This window comes from Haemaphysalis longicornis, unplaced genomic scaffold, assembly GCF_048455015.1.
Source record: "Haemaphysalis longicornis isolate Haplotype H1 unplaced genomic scaffold, Haemaphysalis longicornis Haplotype H1 scaffold_10, whole genome shotgun sequence".
In the NCBI taxonomy this organism is placed as follows: domain Eukaryota; kingdom Metazoa; phylum Arthropoda; class Arachnida; order Ixodida; family Ixodidae; genus Haemaphysalis; species Haemaphysalis longicornis.
In genome coordinates this window covers 79,534,933-79,551,059 of record NW_027526204.1, presented here as the reverse complement: position 1 = coordinate 79,551,059, position 16,127 = coordinate 79,534,933, and the positions used below count along the sequence as shown (strand labels likewise).

The following is a 16,127-nucleotide window of genomic DNA, read 5'->3' as shown; positions in this document are numbered from 1 at the left end:
AATATATTTTACAATGCAGCGAAAATTTCAGGGCGCGGAGACGTTTAGGCAACCCTCGTAGCGTTTCGCACGCCGGCTCAACCGCGCACGCTCCCGAACTGGCCCGCCGCGCACGTCGAGAGAACGAAAAAAAAATTTCGGCGCCAGTGAGCATTTGCGCATGCGTCAGGAGGCGTAGAAGCATGAAAGCTGTGGAAAGAAAGAAACAAACTCCGAGGAAAAGGAAAGGACGGCCACGCCGCAGCACCCTGCCGCTAGGATCGCCTCGATTTCAGAAACCGAAACTAGCCGAAGTCGCTGACCAGTGACTTAAAGTCTGACTGCACGTCAAGATAATCAGCTACACAGCGACGACTGGGGCGACAAACTCCAACACTGATATCACCTATCTTAAGCCGGGTTCAGACTGTTGTCGCAACTGTCGCAGTATCTTTAAATAATGACGTCATTTCACGTCTGAGTCATGGAGGAAAGATATATGGTCTGAGCCAACCGAACTGCGTGAAGCGCCGTTTTTTTACGTCCATAGCGCACGATATGGCTCTTGCGTCGGTAGTCTGAACATAGACTGACATGCTTATGCATAAAGATACAAACACGAAGATAACGTGCGTATTTTGTTTTCCAAAAATCACCAACTAATACAAGAAGGTAGCCTGTAAGCTGACTGCAAGGCAATGTTAGCAGCTACGTACCTAGACGGCGTCCCAGTGTTTCTGCGTTGTTGAGAACGAAGTCAAACTCCTACGCAAGGCCACTTGACTTACCCAAATGCTGCCACTGTCGACAGGGCGAGGCAAGAATGGAAATTAAATCCAGGAATATTATACTGCTCTTAGAGGAAGTTCACGTGTGTAGTACGCGTTTCTTCCGTCGTTATTGTTTTTGCGTCATTGTTACTTCCTGGTACCATGGTTGTTCCTGTAAGATAACAAAACTGCATCTCGTGATATATTGAAGAGATGTATCTGAGGAGACGCTGCTGACGACTTCCCTGCTTTCCATCTACGTGCACGGCTCCGTGATAAGACTGCCTGATGATAACATTTCCACTCAAGCAGCGTCCATAAAAGCAGCACTGCATCAAAAGAAAACGCAGTCAATGCCGATTGTGGTCGCTCTTATCTGAGTGACTCTTGACCGCTACAAAGGGCGTGTTCTTGGCGGGCTGAACGCGCAGCGATTCTGCCAGTGTAGCAGGCATTCGTGGCCATGGCTGCCGCCGGCGTGAAGTTCACTGTGTTCGGTTTCGACAGCCGCATAGACTGGAAGCCCACCGTGTTCGTGGACGGCATTCCACAGAACAGAGTTTGCAGTGCCTGCGGTCTGGTTTCGGCTGCGACAGCGCTGTTACCCTGCCACCATCTACTCTGCAGCAGATGCTACGACGCCGGCGGTGACGGGGAACGCAATCGCTGTCCTCTGGACAAGGTCGTCTGCCAGTCTGAAGATGTCGTCTGGTCAACATTCACAGAAGAGAAACTGCTCGGGCGTAAGGTAGGTGGTGTGCGTTCTCCCCCTGCTGAATGGTTTAAATTCGGTGTAAATTTCAAATATGCCTTAAGTAGCCTGTTATTGCATTCCGGCACAATGGAGTGGGGAATCATTTGTGAGGGGCGCTTCGCTAGGGCGCATGAAAACGGTTGCAGTCGCAGGTGGATAGTAGGGTTTTTTCCTGTTTTTTTTGCTGGATTGAGAGAACTGGGCGCTGATTCTTATTTCATAGACGAATTCAATGGTGGTCAGAGAAACATGGAAGCTACTGTTCTTACGCGAAGAATATAACACGAGGGCATGCCTTCATGATTATCCTAATGGTTTCGAGGTATGTAGCCCACTTGTGGTGGTTTGAGCTGCAATGAGCGCATGCCTCTTTGCTCGCCAGGCAACGATTTACTGCGAGGCAGTATGTGTCCCCACCCCCTGTTTTCATTCCGGTGTAGCCGATGTACTCAGCGCCGCTCCGGGTGGCTGCACCTCGCCACCGCCGAGCCCTCCTTCACGAATGTTTAACTCGTTCGCCACCACCCATGCCTCTTTCACAACTGGCGCAATCGGCTGACAACGGTGGTAGAGCCTAAATCAGATGATTGCGGAAAATCGTCAGAAGCGCGAATGGGCGTAAGAACTGCCGAAAGCCGCCGCCACCGTTGCCCCCTGAAATTCCACCTCGCCGAGTAGCTACGCATGCCGAACGATTAAGCGCAATTTTCCCGGTCGGAACGCTGGCGTCAGCCCATAATTCTTCCATGACTTTGAGTAGCGCAAAAGAAAAAACGACAGAGGACACAGGGAGGTGACGGGCACAAGCGCTAACTTCTGAGTTTATTGAAAAAATGCGTGAATATAAACACTGGGGTGGGATATTATCATAAAGAAACAAAGATAGAAAAGAACAGAAAAAAAGCAAGGCATAATAAAATTTGCACAGAAAATTATTCGCACAACGCTGTGACGTCGACAAAAAGGCAGCACGAGGCATTGACTAAGAAGGCACCCACCCCCACTCAGATAGCCAATCTCCTTATCGGACAAGGCCACGGACGGTGCGGACGTGCAACGATCCCCCAGGCGTGCTATTCCGGCCGCCTCGATTATTTACCTTGTCTTCTGGTTGGTGTGACGAGCGTTGACGGCGCAGCGGTCAAAGAGGGGAGCACAAGTGAAATCGCGGCAATGAATGCCCAAGTGGCCCTGACAACCTTATGAACATTGTAATCGTGCTGACGCTGCCTGTCGTTCAGGCACCGACCTGTTTGGCCGACATATACTTTACGGCACTTCAGGGGAATGGCGTGCGCAACGTTTCCCATGCATGGAACGAACGCACTTTTTCAATAAGCTCAGTTGGAAGTTAGCGCTTGTGCCCGTCGCCTCCCTGTCTCCTCTGTCGTTTTTTAAATGCAGAGCATTTCAGTAACTCACGATGTCACCCGCGTTGACGTCCGTCGTAGTCCGCACCGTCGTTGTCCGCACCCCTCCCCTTACACTATATAAAAAAAATACTATCCGGCTCCTGGTTTCGATCCCTCGACCCTGCGGGCGGAACGCAATGTACAGTCAGCGACTTAATTTTGCAGACCACGCGAGCGCGTGGCAAAAGCCACCGATGCGCGCTCTGGAGACCCGGCGCCTGTTGTCGAGACCGGCGCGGCGCGCATGAGCGTCCTGTTTTATTCGCAGGCAAGCCGATTTTCTCACTTCCTGCTGCGGTGCTGCAATGGTCACTCAAGCACCGCATAGCGACGCCTTTGTAGCATTCCTTTCTTCCCGGTGGCACATTTGGGGCCTAACGTGACGATTGCGAGGGCTTTGGCGCAAGTGCTCTTCGCGTCCTGAGAAACACTTGCGCGTAATGTTTTATTTGTTTGTTTTGTGCCTTATCGTTCATAGACGATGAGACTAGCGGCTTGCGAACGGCGTACCCGAATGAAGCGCGTACGAAGCACAGTGTCGCGGTACGCGCTACCGACGACGAAATGACAGCTATATGAATAGCGAACGTTTATTCCCCTTGTGTATTGTGTAATTTGGCCACTGAACATATATTCCAGCTCGCTCTCCGCTGCCCATAAAGTAGGCGATTTGCAAGTTATATCAAAAAGAAATTATTTGGGCGTTTTCGCTGTTTACTTCATTACTTAAAAATGATAGAAATACGTACTCACACAAATTGTTCGCTCTGCCCGTCGCATTCGTAAAAATGGCACCTCGGTCTCCCATTGAATGCCATAAAATTATTCGCTACTTTTGAGAAGCTGTTTTTCAAAGGGACATTTGCCGGCTTACTGATAGCCCAAGAGATGCTGTTAGCAGGAATTCATGCCTATGGGGATTCATTGCTCTAAGGCCAGAGCAATTCTTCAAGGTCGGCTTGCATTGATTGATTATGAGGTTTAACGCGCCGATGCTACACAGCCGATAAGGCGCGGCGTAGTTGAAAGCTCCGGAATAATTTTAATTACCTGGGAATGTGTACCATGCGCCCAAATCCCGAACACACTTGAGCATTTTCGCCTTTCGCCTCCATTAGAAAAGGGGTACCTTGCCCAGCGGAGCGGAAGGACAAGGAGGTCAACAATGAAACAGGAGGACTAGCTTATTGTTTTTCAGTGGTTAAACACCCGTTCAATAGTGACAAAAACATTTGGAAGGCCCTAAGTAGCGATTAATATTACGGAGAAAAGTAGCAAATAATTTTACGGCATTCAATGGGAGCCCCAGGCGCCATTTTGACGAATGCGACTGGCAGAGCGAACAGACAATTTGTGTGAGTACGTATTTCTATCATTTTTAAGTAATGAAGTAAACAGCAAAAACGCCCAAATAATTTCTTTTTGATATAACTTGCAAATCGCCTACTTTATGGGCAGCGGAGAGCGAGCTGGAATATATGTTCAGTGGCCAAATTACACAATACACAAGGGGAACAAAGGTTCGCTATTCATATAGCTGGCATTTCGTCGTCGGTAGCGCGTACCGCGACACTGTGCTTCGTACGCGCTTCATTCGGGTACGCCGTTCGCAAGCCGCTAGTCTCATCGTCTATAAACGATAAGGCACAAACCAAATAAATAAAACATTACGCGCAAGTGTTTATCAGGACGCGAAGAGCACCTGCGCCAAAGCCCTCGCAATCGTCACGTTAGGCCCCAAATGTGCCACCGGGAAGAAAGGAATGCTACAAAGGCGTCGCTATGCGGTGCTTGAGTGACCATTGCAGCGCCGCAGCAGGAAGCGAGAAAATCGGCGTGCCTGTGAGTAAAACAGGACGCGCATGCGCGCCGCGCCGGTCTCGACAACAGGCGCCGGGCCTCCAGAGCGCGCATCGATGGCTTTTGCCACGCGCTCGCGTGGTCTGCAAAATTAAGTCCCCGACTGTACATGGTACCCACTGCGCCACAAAGCCGACACAGAATGGGAGGCTACGAACACGCCTTATATCCTTGACTCATTCAAACTACGTCAAGAAGCTGCTGATACAACGCATTCACTACCACCAACTCCCCAAACACTAAACGTTGACGCAATACACCCACCCCCTAGGCGACGCATTTACTCGAGTCCCCCTCGCGGGGAGATGGGCCCGATTTTTCCTCTCAAGCAGCCCCCGTCCGAGTGAAAGCGGTGGGAGGCGAACAATGCACTCTGCCGTCGCGTTGCAAAGCGGCTCGGGATACAGGAAGGACGTACGCTGACCCCCTACTCGCAAAACTTGCACCACAACAAGGTAACATACATCGATAACATACACCAACTTAACTCCTCCCCCCTCAAGAATGTTACCGGACACTTGCTGTCCGTGTAACACAAGAAAAAAAAATATACTCATTCTGTTACAATACCATTACATCTATCAAACTCCAGCCCTCCATAACCGTTGGACATTGAAAAGTATCACTCTACACTGTTCCCATAATAATCAAGAGAACATAAAACATACTTTTAGGAAAGTACACGTGAAGTAAGATAAACACAAATACGCCTCATATACAACACATCGCAACACCCCGAACATGCACCCATGCAGCGTGCACCATTGGAGAGGCCCACACGGCATGCTCCTGAGGTCTATTTTCTTTTGCGCTACTCGAAGTCATGGATTACCGTCACCAACTAGCCGAAACCCATACACTGGTAAGCCATAATTCTTCTTCAGCTTCAAAGGCTTTCAGCGAGGCATTTTCGCTGGTGTATTTTACTCCTAAGCACACGCCCACTGCACATGCTCATCACCTGGTTGCCGGTCTGTGCGTGCACGGGTTGGGGGTGGAGGGAGAGGCCGTGCACGCACAGGCTAGGCTTCATGCCGCTACCGATGACATGCCCGTTGTTTCTGGCGGGAGGTTTAAACGTGGAACATTCATGGCTCAATGCGCCCTGTCAGCTGTCCTCCGTTATCCAGCGCCCTGGCCCTGAGTCGGTGTTAAAGACACTAGTTTTAGCTGACCGTTTCTGACGGTCCGCTCCGCTCCGACAGCTAGCGGGAGCGCCAATGCGCATGCGTGGCGCGCAAAGGCGCTAGCAGCGATACCGGAGCGGGTCCCGCTCCGCTAACCGGGGCCTCTTAGCGGACCGTCGCAACCGCTTACGTTACCTGCCGCGGTGGCTCAGTGGCTAAGGCGTTGCGCTGCTGAGCACGAGGTCGCTGGTTCGATGCCCGGCCGCGGCGGCCGCTTTTCTGATGGAGCCGAAAATCAAAAACGCCCGTGCGTACGAGATTTCGGAACACGATAAAGATCCCCAGGTAGTCAAAATTAATCCGGAGCCCTCCACTACGGCGCGCCTCATCGCCTGCGTTGTGCCATCGCGTTAAACCCCCACAATCAATCAAAAAGCAACCGCTTACGTTACCGTGCGGAATATCAGCATGGCTGCCCCGCGATGTGAGCGCGCTCCCGCGAACTCCGTTTCTTTAGTTGAAACGCGAGCGGCGAAATCGCGAAAGCTCTTCCGAAAAGGCAAAGGTGCCACACTTCTCAACAAGCTTTAGTACGGAAGCGAAAAACGTCGACCGAAGCGCGGGGCTGCTTCTATGCAGCGCCGAGAAAGACAGCCTTGTCATGGCTATTCCAAAGTTTATTCTTTAAAATAATTTAGAACCATTATGTAAGCGACTACATTGTTTTAGAAAGGTGGGTACTCAACACGGCACTTTACATTACTTGAGTGACCACATTCCAATTCTTATCTTGGGATGACGTTTTGGTTTGCCCACGCACAGGGCACGACCAGTGACGCGAATCATTCCCCGTCGAGGGAGATATGGTTGTCGCTTAGCTAAAAGCCTTTCTGCCGCTGACGCTCCGGTTGTGCTTAGCGGGCCGTCGGGAGCTTAGCGGAGCCTCAAAAACGGTCAGCTAAAACTCTTTACTAAGATGCCCATGACGGGGGCGGGTACCAGACGGCCACATGTTTGTCTGCTTTTCAAATAATAACTCTCCATTAGACGGGAACATGTCGTTCGCTTGGAGGAAGAAGGGCGGGAAGGGAAGAAGCGTCGGCCCGAACACAAGCGCGTGTGGGCGCGAAAACAGAACTTCCCTGCCGCCGCCGTTACCGCCTCAAGTTCCAGCTCGTCGAGTAGCTGCGACTACTTCGCGGATGAAGAGCACCTTGGCCGCTTAGAACGCCGACGTGAACCACTATTACTTGTTCAGCTTGAAGGATTTTCAGAGCGACATTTTCGACTGTGTCTCATTTTTAAGCACGCACCCATAACGGGTTGCCAGTTTATGCGTGCACGGGTTGGGAGTGGAGGAAGGAGGGAAGGCTTGCATGCGCAGCTATTCGCCGCGAGATCGACATGAAGGTGGCGCCAGCGTCGCGCTGCTAGTGTGGATGCTCCGCTGAGCGGCCCGGAAGAATGCACACTGTGACTAAGCGCGCTTCGTGCGTTTTTCGCGCCGTATGTGCGCACGAAAGGTGCTAACGAGAGTGGTATGCTGTAGTTCGGTTCCTCAACGTTCAATGTATAGCATGGAAGCGCCAATAAGTTTTTATTACTACGACAAAAAAGCGGCGACCCATCGGGAATCTCAGAACGGCTGCAATATACACAATGAACTTTTACGCCGTGGCTTGTAGCAAGCTCGATCTCTTCAGGCTATAGCTTTGAGCCTTCAATAAAAGCATAAATAAAAACAAATCATTAAGCCTCGATCTCTGGAATTCAATTTTAAACATCAATTTTAATCGTTTTCTCTGGTAGCATGACACATTCTTGCATTTGTGAGATGCCCTTAAATGGTAACACCACTTACCTGCCCCGACATTCTTTCTAAGAGCTTACGATATTTTTTTGTGTGTTCGCAAGGCAACATAAAATTACTAGAATTTAACCAGCGAAAAGTTATAAATGCAAATGTTCTAACGGGTCTTCGGCGCGCAGCATTAGTTAAATGAAATTTTAGCGACTCTGAAGGCAGGTTTGGTGAATAACGGAGTCGGATCACTTATTTACGGCTTTCGTCGCAAGTGAACTTGCGAATTAAATTGCTAACGCGCGCAGTACAATGAACATCTCATGTTTAGCTGCACTTTCAAAGTAACAAGCAGGTTTGCAGTGTGTAAATCAAGCTTCTGGGACCTCACTGTGAGCACAGATTTTAGGTTACGGCTGCGCTGTTGACCATTTGCGTTTCTTTTACAATTCCACAAGCCTAGAGCAGCGAGATGTGTTTGCCATCTTGCGTAATGTCGCTTACGAACCATAAAGATGACAAATGAAGTTTCCCTGTTTTAGATGTAGTAAAACGTTCCTTTTTATTTCTCGTTACGAAACAGTGCAACAGGTTCCGGGTAGCTACTTTGTTTTATATTTGTAAGCTGAATCTCGCTGTTTTCTTGGCATCTAATTCTTGAGGATTGATTAAAAAATGCAAGGATGAACGTTTTCTGTGCATTTCGTTTCTTTTCTGGGGGTGGGCTTCTGCCAACATACCAAGAGCAGCGAGCAGAGAACACGTGTAACGCGAAAAGCGAAACGTTGATTATCAGTATTATTTGCAATTGAAAGAACGCTAGGCATCGTGTTCCGTAGCGGTGAAAACGCAGTACTTCAACAAGTAGAAGCCAGTATTTTCAAAGCTGATTAATCCCCCTTTTGGTCCGAAATTGTCCAGAAATCTTGGGTCACGTTTTTGAAAATGGTATTGAAAGGAAGCATTGTGGGAAAAATAAAAAAAAATCCAGCGAGTCATGGCACACACCCTCCACGCATGTGGGCAACAACGTATATTACATTACGCGATTTTTCTACTTTCTTTAAATTTAGGTCCCCGTTAAAACGTTAAGACGTGACCATATTAGGCATTTGGTTATGCTGTTATGCTGAGTGAAACACATTTCTGGACAAGGTGATTCATTTCGGGATTTGAAAATGGGATATATAAAAATGACTCACGTAAAGGCACATTCCCACTGGCGATTTGTCTCGTCGCGCGACGGCGCGAGTCGCGCGATGAGGCCTTGAGGTGGTGTTCGCACTTGCGATGAGCGATGATGCGACTGCGTTCAGCGCAGCTGCTTCCCGACTTGTACATACGACCTCGTTGGTGCGTCAACCATTCGAAGTCAAAGAATACGCGACAAAAGCAGGTAGAAATCAAACTAAAACACATGCTACAAACCTGGAGCAATGCCGAAAGCATTTGCGGGTTGCGGGAGGAGCAGAAAATAACAAACTCACGAAGGCTCTTTTCAACATATTATTGCACGAAGAAATGCACACGCTTGCTTTCACGCCACAACACCCGCATCACGGCCCACAAATGTCGCTTCTTTTCACAGGCGCAACGTTCTGACGCCTCCGAACTCTACGCGTGTTTACCAGTCGCCGATAGACGAAGAGGCTGCAAGCACTGCAAGTCAACCTACCGTCTCGCTGTCCACCCAGCTCTATTTACAATCCATACACGCTTCTCCACACTGATGAGTTCCACGCTATTCGTTGATTAGTGCACGCGTACGCTGAAGCCACTGGCCAAAGAACCGATGCACACGGGAAGTTGCTTGCCGGCCCGACCCGGGCGGGTACAGCGATAGCGGGCCAAGCGCCTGGCCGAGCGAGCCAGCGGCGGTGGCGGCGCTCGCCCGCCCGCCCGCAGCGTTTGCATACCGGATGTAAAGAAACGTTTCGTTTCCGGCTACGTCAGCCTACTCCGCGGCCATGATTGGCTTACCGGTTTTGCGGGGCCGTCGCGCGACGAGGGAATTCGGACCTAGAGCGATCTGCTCCGCCGTCGCAAAACTCCGAAAAGCGACGGCCGGCTCGTCGCTTTGCGACGTCGCTTTTCGTCGCGCGACGAGGCGCATCGCCAGTGGGAATGTGCCTTAATGCAACAGGACAGGCGCAAACTCTCAACTGCTTAATTTCACCGAGAAATGCTCCCCAAATATTCTTGCGCATCCACAGAAACGTATTTTAATTATGCGTAAAATTAGAAACACAGTATAAACAATGACTATACAAAAAATGGTATTTATTTCCCAAAAGGTACGGGAAGAATTCGATCACACAGGCGCTTTCGGGTGTAAAATCCGGTAATGTATGGGCGATAGCGCACGGGTCGGGTGCAGTGTAATTGTTTGTGTGTTTCTTCTGTATATAAGGACAAAGCGCAATTTTGCAAGGGTGTGGAAAATGCATGGGTATGCACAGGTGTTGTCGCTTCTTACCCTTTTTGTGTACTAAACTTTTATCTTGAAGTAATCCCCACGCCACCTTCAAAAAGCCCCCTTTAATGATCCCGAAACGGTAGCATATCGGCTGGCGTACCAGCAAATTTTCCCGCCATTTTTTCGCGGGGCTACCATGGTTGCCAGACCAGGACTGCCCTCTGTTGATTAGTCGCATCGTCCTTTAAAGGCCGCGGATCTGTCAGCCCGCTCTGGGTATACAAACCCCTGCGCGCTCGGAGTGCCGGAGGTCGCTAATGTTGAAAGAGAGGGATGCATGGAGGCAGGCATTGGCCAAATCACGCGCGCCAGGCCGCTAGGAACCCCAAACTGGTCTAATGTGGCAAGTTGTTGAAGGGTGTTCCAGTAGGATCTTTATGCACAGCTTCAAATCACCATGCTCAAAACAATATGGCTGCGTCGATGCAGACCAAAAGTGGAGCAGTACCTCCCTTGGGGACGAAGCGAAAAAAAAAAAAAAACAGGCCCGAGCCCACGGCGCGAGTGAGCAGGGGTTTGTAACCAGAGCGGGCTGACAGATCCGCGGCCTTTACGGACGATGCGAGCTAATCAACAGAGGACAGTCCTGGTCTGGCAACCATGGTAGCCCCGCGAAAAAATGGCGCGAAAATTTGCGAGTACGCCAGCCGAAATGCTACCCGTGAACGAACAGACTACGCAACAGCGCCATCCACAAGCAGTTCGTCGCGCCGCCGCCAGGAGCCGACTGTGTTCGATCTCGGGGCGAATAGGTGCCTTTCCCTTACTGATGACGCGTCCGTTGTGCTGGCAAGAGGTTTAAACGTGGACGTCAACGCCTACGACGCCAGAGGGTAGAAGACAGCTGAACATTCTTCGACTAGAAAAAGGTCGAGCCTTTCGAAGTTTCGTTCAGATAATTGGCTACGAAGTATGCTCAAGTAAAAATTACAAACGTTTTTTTTTTGTTTCGCGAACTCTTTGGACTGCGTCCAGCTTCGCAAATGATCCTTCTTCACAGAGTAGAAGGGCACTAATTTTTGGTCAGCGCTTGCGGGCACTGTTCAACTTTTCTGTCACCTGTACAACGCGAAAACGTGTTGAAGAGGCAACTTGAATCATAGCCTATGCGGATAATATTTCATTCAATAACATTAGTTATAAAATGTGTAACACTCTGCAAAAAAAAAAAAAAAAAAAACGCATTTTCGGGCATACATGTTGAAATATTGGGTGTATATAACAGTTTACCACTTTTTGTGGTAGACTCTTATATACTAATTAACACTATTCTTCTTATAATTTTAATTTCGAAATGACGTTTTAGTGGCGGCAGAATATTTGGTGGTATTATCATAGCTTGGTGTATTATTCCACATTTTCTTTCCTACGGAAGAAAAGAGACGCTTTATTAATGTTTGTCAGGGATGCTACTTATTTCTGGCGAGACTTCTGTGTATCATGAAACAAAAAAATATGGCCGCAAACTCTTTCCAACGGCAATATGTTTATTCCAAATAAGAGTACAGCTGGCCTCTCATTTCTAGACGCTGAGGCTTAAATTGTATCTACTTTACGGATTAAATCGAAGGATTTGCAGTATGATGTGTTGGTGAAGCCCTATGACTTAGTGTAATAAGTCTAATGGCCATGAAAACTTTCAAATTAGGGGTAGTACATGGGCGAGAAACACATTGCGTGCCTTTATGTGATGCAGCCAAATGAGTGTTTTTGTTTGTTGCATGGTGATAGCAGCGCAGAACAAGACGAAGGACATACGAGGGCAGAACACAGACCAGCGCTGCTATCACCGTAGGTCCTTAGGAAGTAGCCACCCTCGCCACACGTATGTGAGTTCTATTTGGGGAAGTCAGTAAAAAGGCGTTTCTCAAGCCGTACAAAACTATTTATGCATAGTAACTTACCCTATTGTTGTTTCTCTGAGCTTCACGTTGTGTAGCCAGACTGTACTTCGTGGTTGGACGCGAATACTACAACTTCTAGTGCGTAATACGATTTTTTCACTTTGAACAGTATTCATGTGTTGCGGTTGGGCATGCTTTAAATGGACGCTAAATGCAGAACATTATTTTGTATCAACTGAATGATCATACCTTTCGTAGCTCTCGCGCTTTTGTTCGACGGCCATGGAGCGATGCTTGATTTGCTGAGAAATAAAGAAATAAAGCTGGCTTTATTGTGCTGCTTTTACTTTCACTTTGTCGTGGCGTAGCCATCGCGTCATAAAGGGTGGGGGCGTGAGCGGTTGACTCCAAGCGTTCTCCCGCTGACAGCGGTAGCTTTTACGCCTTGAAGCCATGGCTGACCCCAACAACGAAACGAAACTCGCGCCGAGGAGGCTGGCCGTCATTTTACCCCGGTAAAACGAGCGATGCTTTTGCATGCTCGAGTGAACAATATGGCCGTGTGGGAAAGAAACCATAGCCTATCGAGCCGCCCGCAAACGAAGCCCCCACTCAAGCGACGGCTCTATTCACCGGTCAAAAAGTTCGAGCTAAGAGAACGGACGCTGCATGTTTTACGGACAGCTGCGCCGGGGCTCAGGAAGTCCAAATCGGTGGGATATTAGCAGCAGTAATACTCGTCGTACAAGTCGAAAGGTACGTTCGTATATTCCGCGGGTGATAAGTGTCATGTGCTGTGCTCAATTAAGCGCCAACCCCGACAAGGCAATCTGGTGGAACCCGACTTAGTCGGCGGCGCACGTGATATGGGATGCGCGCTCACGCATGGACGATGCAGTTTAGGCTCCGGCTTGTTCTAAATAAAGTGTAAGTTCTTTAAGGTCATACAGCGCGCCTATAGGAGTCCGGCATGGTTACCTCGCACTCCTCAGCACCGGCGACGAACAAGATCCGAGTCACAAGCCGGCACGGGGTTGCTCGGTTGGCGCGGGAAAGCTTTATCGTAACACCGGTTGTCCAAATCAGCGCGCAGGGAGCGGAGGTTCAGACGGGTCGGCTAACTACCTGCAGTACTAGTACCTTTTGACGCTGTTTGCCGGGGATATTGTTGGCGTTAACTGTCGTGTATTATTGATTTCTTTAATTGGCAGTATAGGTAAAATCCCCTTTTCGAAAACAAAACTGAAAGCAAGGCTGACTCATTCCGGTGACCTATGGGGTAAGTGAGACAGAGTATACATTTATCGAGCGTCTGAAGTGGGTCCTGTGGCCCGTTGGGAAGTGGTTCCTTGTTAACTGGAGCCCTGATGGCCTCATGACTGTCTGCACCCTGTCGACCAGCGCAAGCTGAGTCGCCAGTGAGGAGCTGTATATCAGACTCTCATTACTTACTAAAAGCGAGGGGGGGAGATGGAAGAGGGGTGGATTTTATGAGCGGAAGTCTCACTTCCCAATTATGTGGCGGAGTGATCCCGGTTTTTTACAAAATTTGCATTGAGCAGAGTATTGTTCCTGGAACATAAGGTGTAGCCTTGTTGGGTGGCTGAAGGATCCGGTTTGGATGAGGCGAATGACTGCCTGTTGTTCCTTAGAGAGGCTGGAATCAGGTGGAGGGAGTGTCTGTTTCTAGCCAATAGTGCTTCGTGATCTCCCTGAAATTGATGCGCGGGCAGTACTCCACGTTCTTCCACAGCCTGGGGTGCGAGTGCGCAGGCTTGTTGGTGGGCAAACTGGTTGCCCTCCATGTAGGCGTGAGCGGGCGTCCACACTGATTTGAGTTTTCGATTTGCTATTATGCAGCAATCTAAGGGTAGATGGAGACACCGAGCCCGACTGGTAGTTCCGATATGCTTGCTGGGAGTCGGTGACAAATGGGTGTGCCGGCGTCTGTGCGGGGGTCAAAGCAATTGCCATCTCCGCTTCAGTGATGTCCGTGGTCTTGACTGTTTCGCTTGCAAGGCTATTTTTGGTTGGTACCGCTAACGTTGCGCATGGCGTTCCACTGCACCGGGAGTCGTCGGTGTATACGACTTTGAGGTATTTTCCAAAGTTCGTGTTGAGCGTTCGGGCTCTCGCTGCTCTCCTGGCTTCGTGATGTTTCTGGACAGTGGGTGGGTAATTATGGACTGGCGCCAGGAGGTTGGTATCTGCACTTGCGGGATCGTGTCGAGGGCCGTCTACCCTATCTTGAGAATCTTTCGTTCATCTTTTGTTCAACCGAGTCTGGCCTTTTGGCTCGATAAATGACCTTCGATAAATTCTTCTGCTGTGTTGTGTAGGCCCATTCTGAGAAGCTTGCCTGTGGACGCGCTCATGGGTACTCCTATGGCATGTTTAACTGACTTTCGAATGAGTATATTGAGGAGATTTGTCTCACTTGTTCAGTAAGAGGTACGGGGTGATGTAAGTTATTTTCGAGTTGGCGAATGCCTCGACCAAGCGCAGGGTATCTGCCTCTTTCATTCCTCTCTTCCTGGTTGACACCTTTTTAATAATGTGCTTGGTTTGATCCGCCGTTTGTTTCAGTTCTTTAGGGAGATGTCACTCTTGGTATCTGCTTGTAGGTGAACTCCTAGGATTTTCATCCTGGGATTTGGAATTATCGTATGTGTCTCTAGTTGGGCTTGGATGTCTTCGTTGATGTTCTTCTCTGCATTGGGACGGACAACGAGAAGTTAGGACATCTGTCGTGAACACTGGGGGTCACAGGCAATGGCCTATTGATTTATGACGTATGTTGCCGTCTGGAGTATTATGTCCTGAATTTCGCGGAGAAAGCCTTTTCCCGTCCAGACGGTAATATCGTCGGCATAGAAGGCATGCCTGAGCTTATCTATGGCGTCGAGTCTTTTGAGGAGGTACAGCAAGGCGACGTTATATAACGGGGACAGCAACGACCACTTGGGAGTGCCTCTAGCCCCTATTCTCATGAGGTCGGATGTGGAATCTCCTATCCTTAGTGCGGCAGTGCGGTTCGAGAGGAACTGCGGATGTACTCGTACGCCCGGCGTTCTGCAGTCCGTCGCAATGAGGTTTCTCAATATACTGCGTGACTCACGTTGTGATGATGTTGATGACTGGTTTTTAATGGCGCACGGCCAAAGAGGGCAAAGAGCACCGTGACTCACGTTGTCAAACGCGCCCTTGAGATCCACGGCCAGGATGGCCCTGGGTCAATAGCGGTAGCTTGTTTGAGTACCTCCTCCTTGAGTTGAAGGAGTACGTCCTGGTTTCCTAGATGTTTGCGGAATCCGAACATTGTCGTGGGCATTTGTTCTGTGTCGTCTAAATGTTTCTGAAGGCAGTTGAGCACAAACCGCTTCATGATGTTCCCAACACAGGAGTTCAGGGATATTGGCTTCAAATTATCTATGGGGAGATTTACCAGGTTTAGATATGAATCTTAGGTCGGCCGTTTTTCATTAAACAGGGAATTGTCCCGTCTCCCAAACAGTGTTTAGATGTTCCAACGGATTCATTAAGGAGTCGTCTTCGAGATTATTTAGGAGTTTGTAGGTGATAGCAAGTTCTGACCCTGGATCACAACCATGAGGCAGAGATAATTAGAAGGATAAGAATGGGGTGGAGTACATTCGGCAGGCGTTCTCAGATAATAAATGGCCGCGTACCATTGTTTCTGAAGAAGAAACTGCATGACAGCTGCATCTTACCGGTACTCACCTACGGGGTAGAAACTTGAAGGCTCACTAAGAGTGTTCAACTTAAATTGTGGACGACTCAACGAGCAATAGAACAGAGGATGATAGGTGTAACACTAAGGGACAAGAAGAGAGCGGAGTGGGTAAGGGAACAAACGCGTTTTAAGGAGGTATCAGTAGAGACCAAGAAAAAAAAATGGACGTGCGCAGGACATGTAATGCGAAGGCAATGCAATCATTGGTCATTAAAGGCAACAGAGTGGATCCCTAGAGAAGGCAAGTGTGGGAGGGTGGCAGAAAGTTAGATGGGCAGATGAGATCAAGAAGTTTGCGGGGATGAATTGGTGGCAGTTAGCACAGGACCGGAATAATTGGAGATTAATGG

At 49.2% G+C, this 16,127-nt stretch overlaps 1 protein-coding gene across 2 annotated transcripts in view; it reads left to right on the top strand.

Moving 5' to 3' along the window:
• Positions 1–1,021: 1,021 nt before the first annotated feature.
• Positions 1,022–16,127, top strand: part of LOC144158819 (TNF receptor-associated factor 3-like) — a 323,737-nt gene continuing 308,631 nt past the window's right edge. Inside the window, exon 1 of one of the 2 annotated variants that reach the window (XM_077689976.1) lies at positions 1,022–1,497. In XM_077689976.1, coding sequence (XP_077546102.1) covers positions 1,213–1,497 — 285 coding nt within the window. In that variant the 5' untranslated portion in view covers positions 1,022–1,212. The remainder of the gene's footprint in view (positions 1,498–16,127) is intronic. The other variant, XM_077689978.1, reaches the window with a different exon arrangement.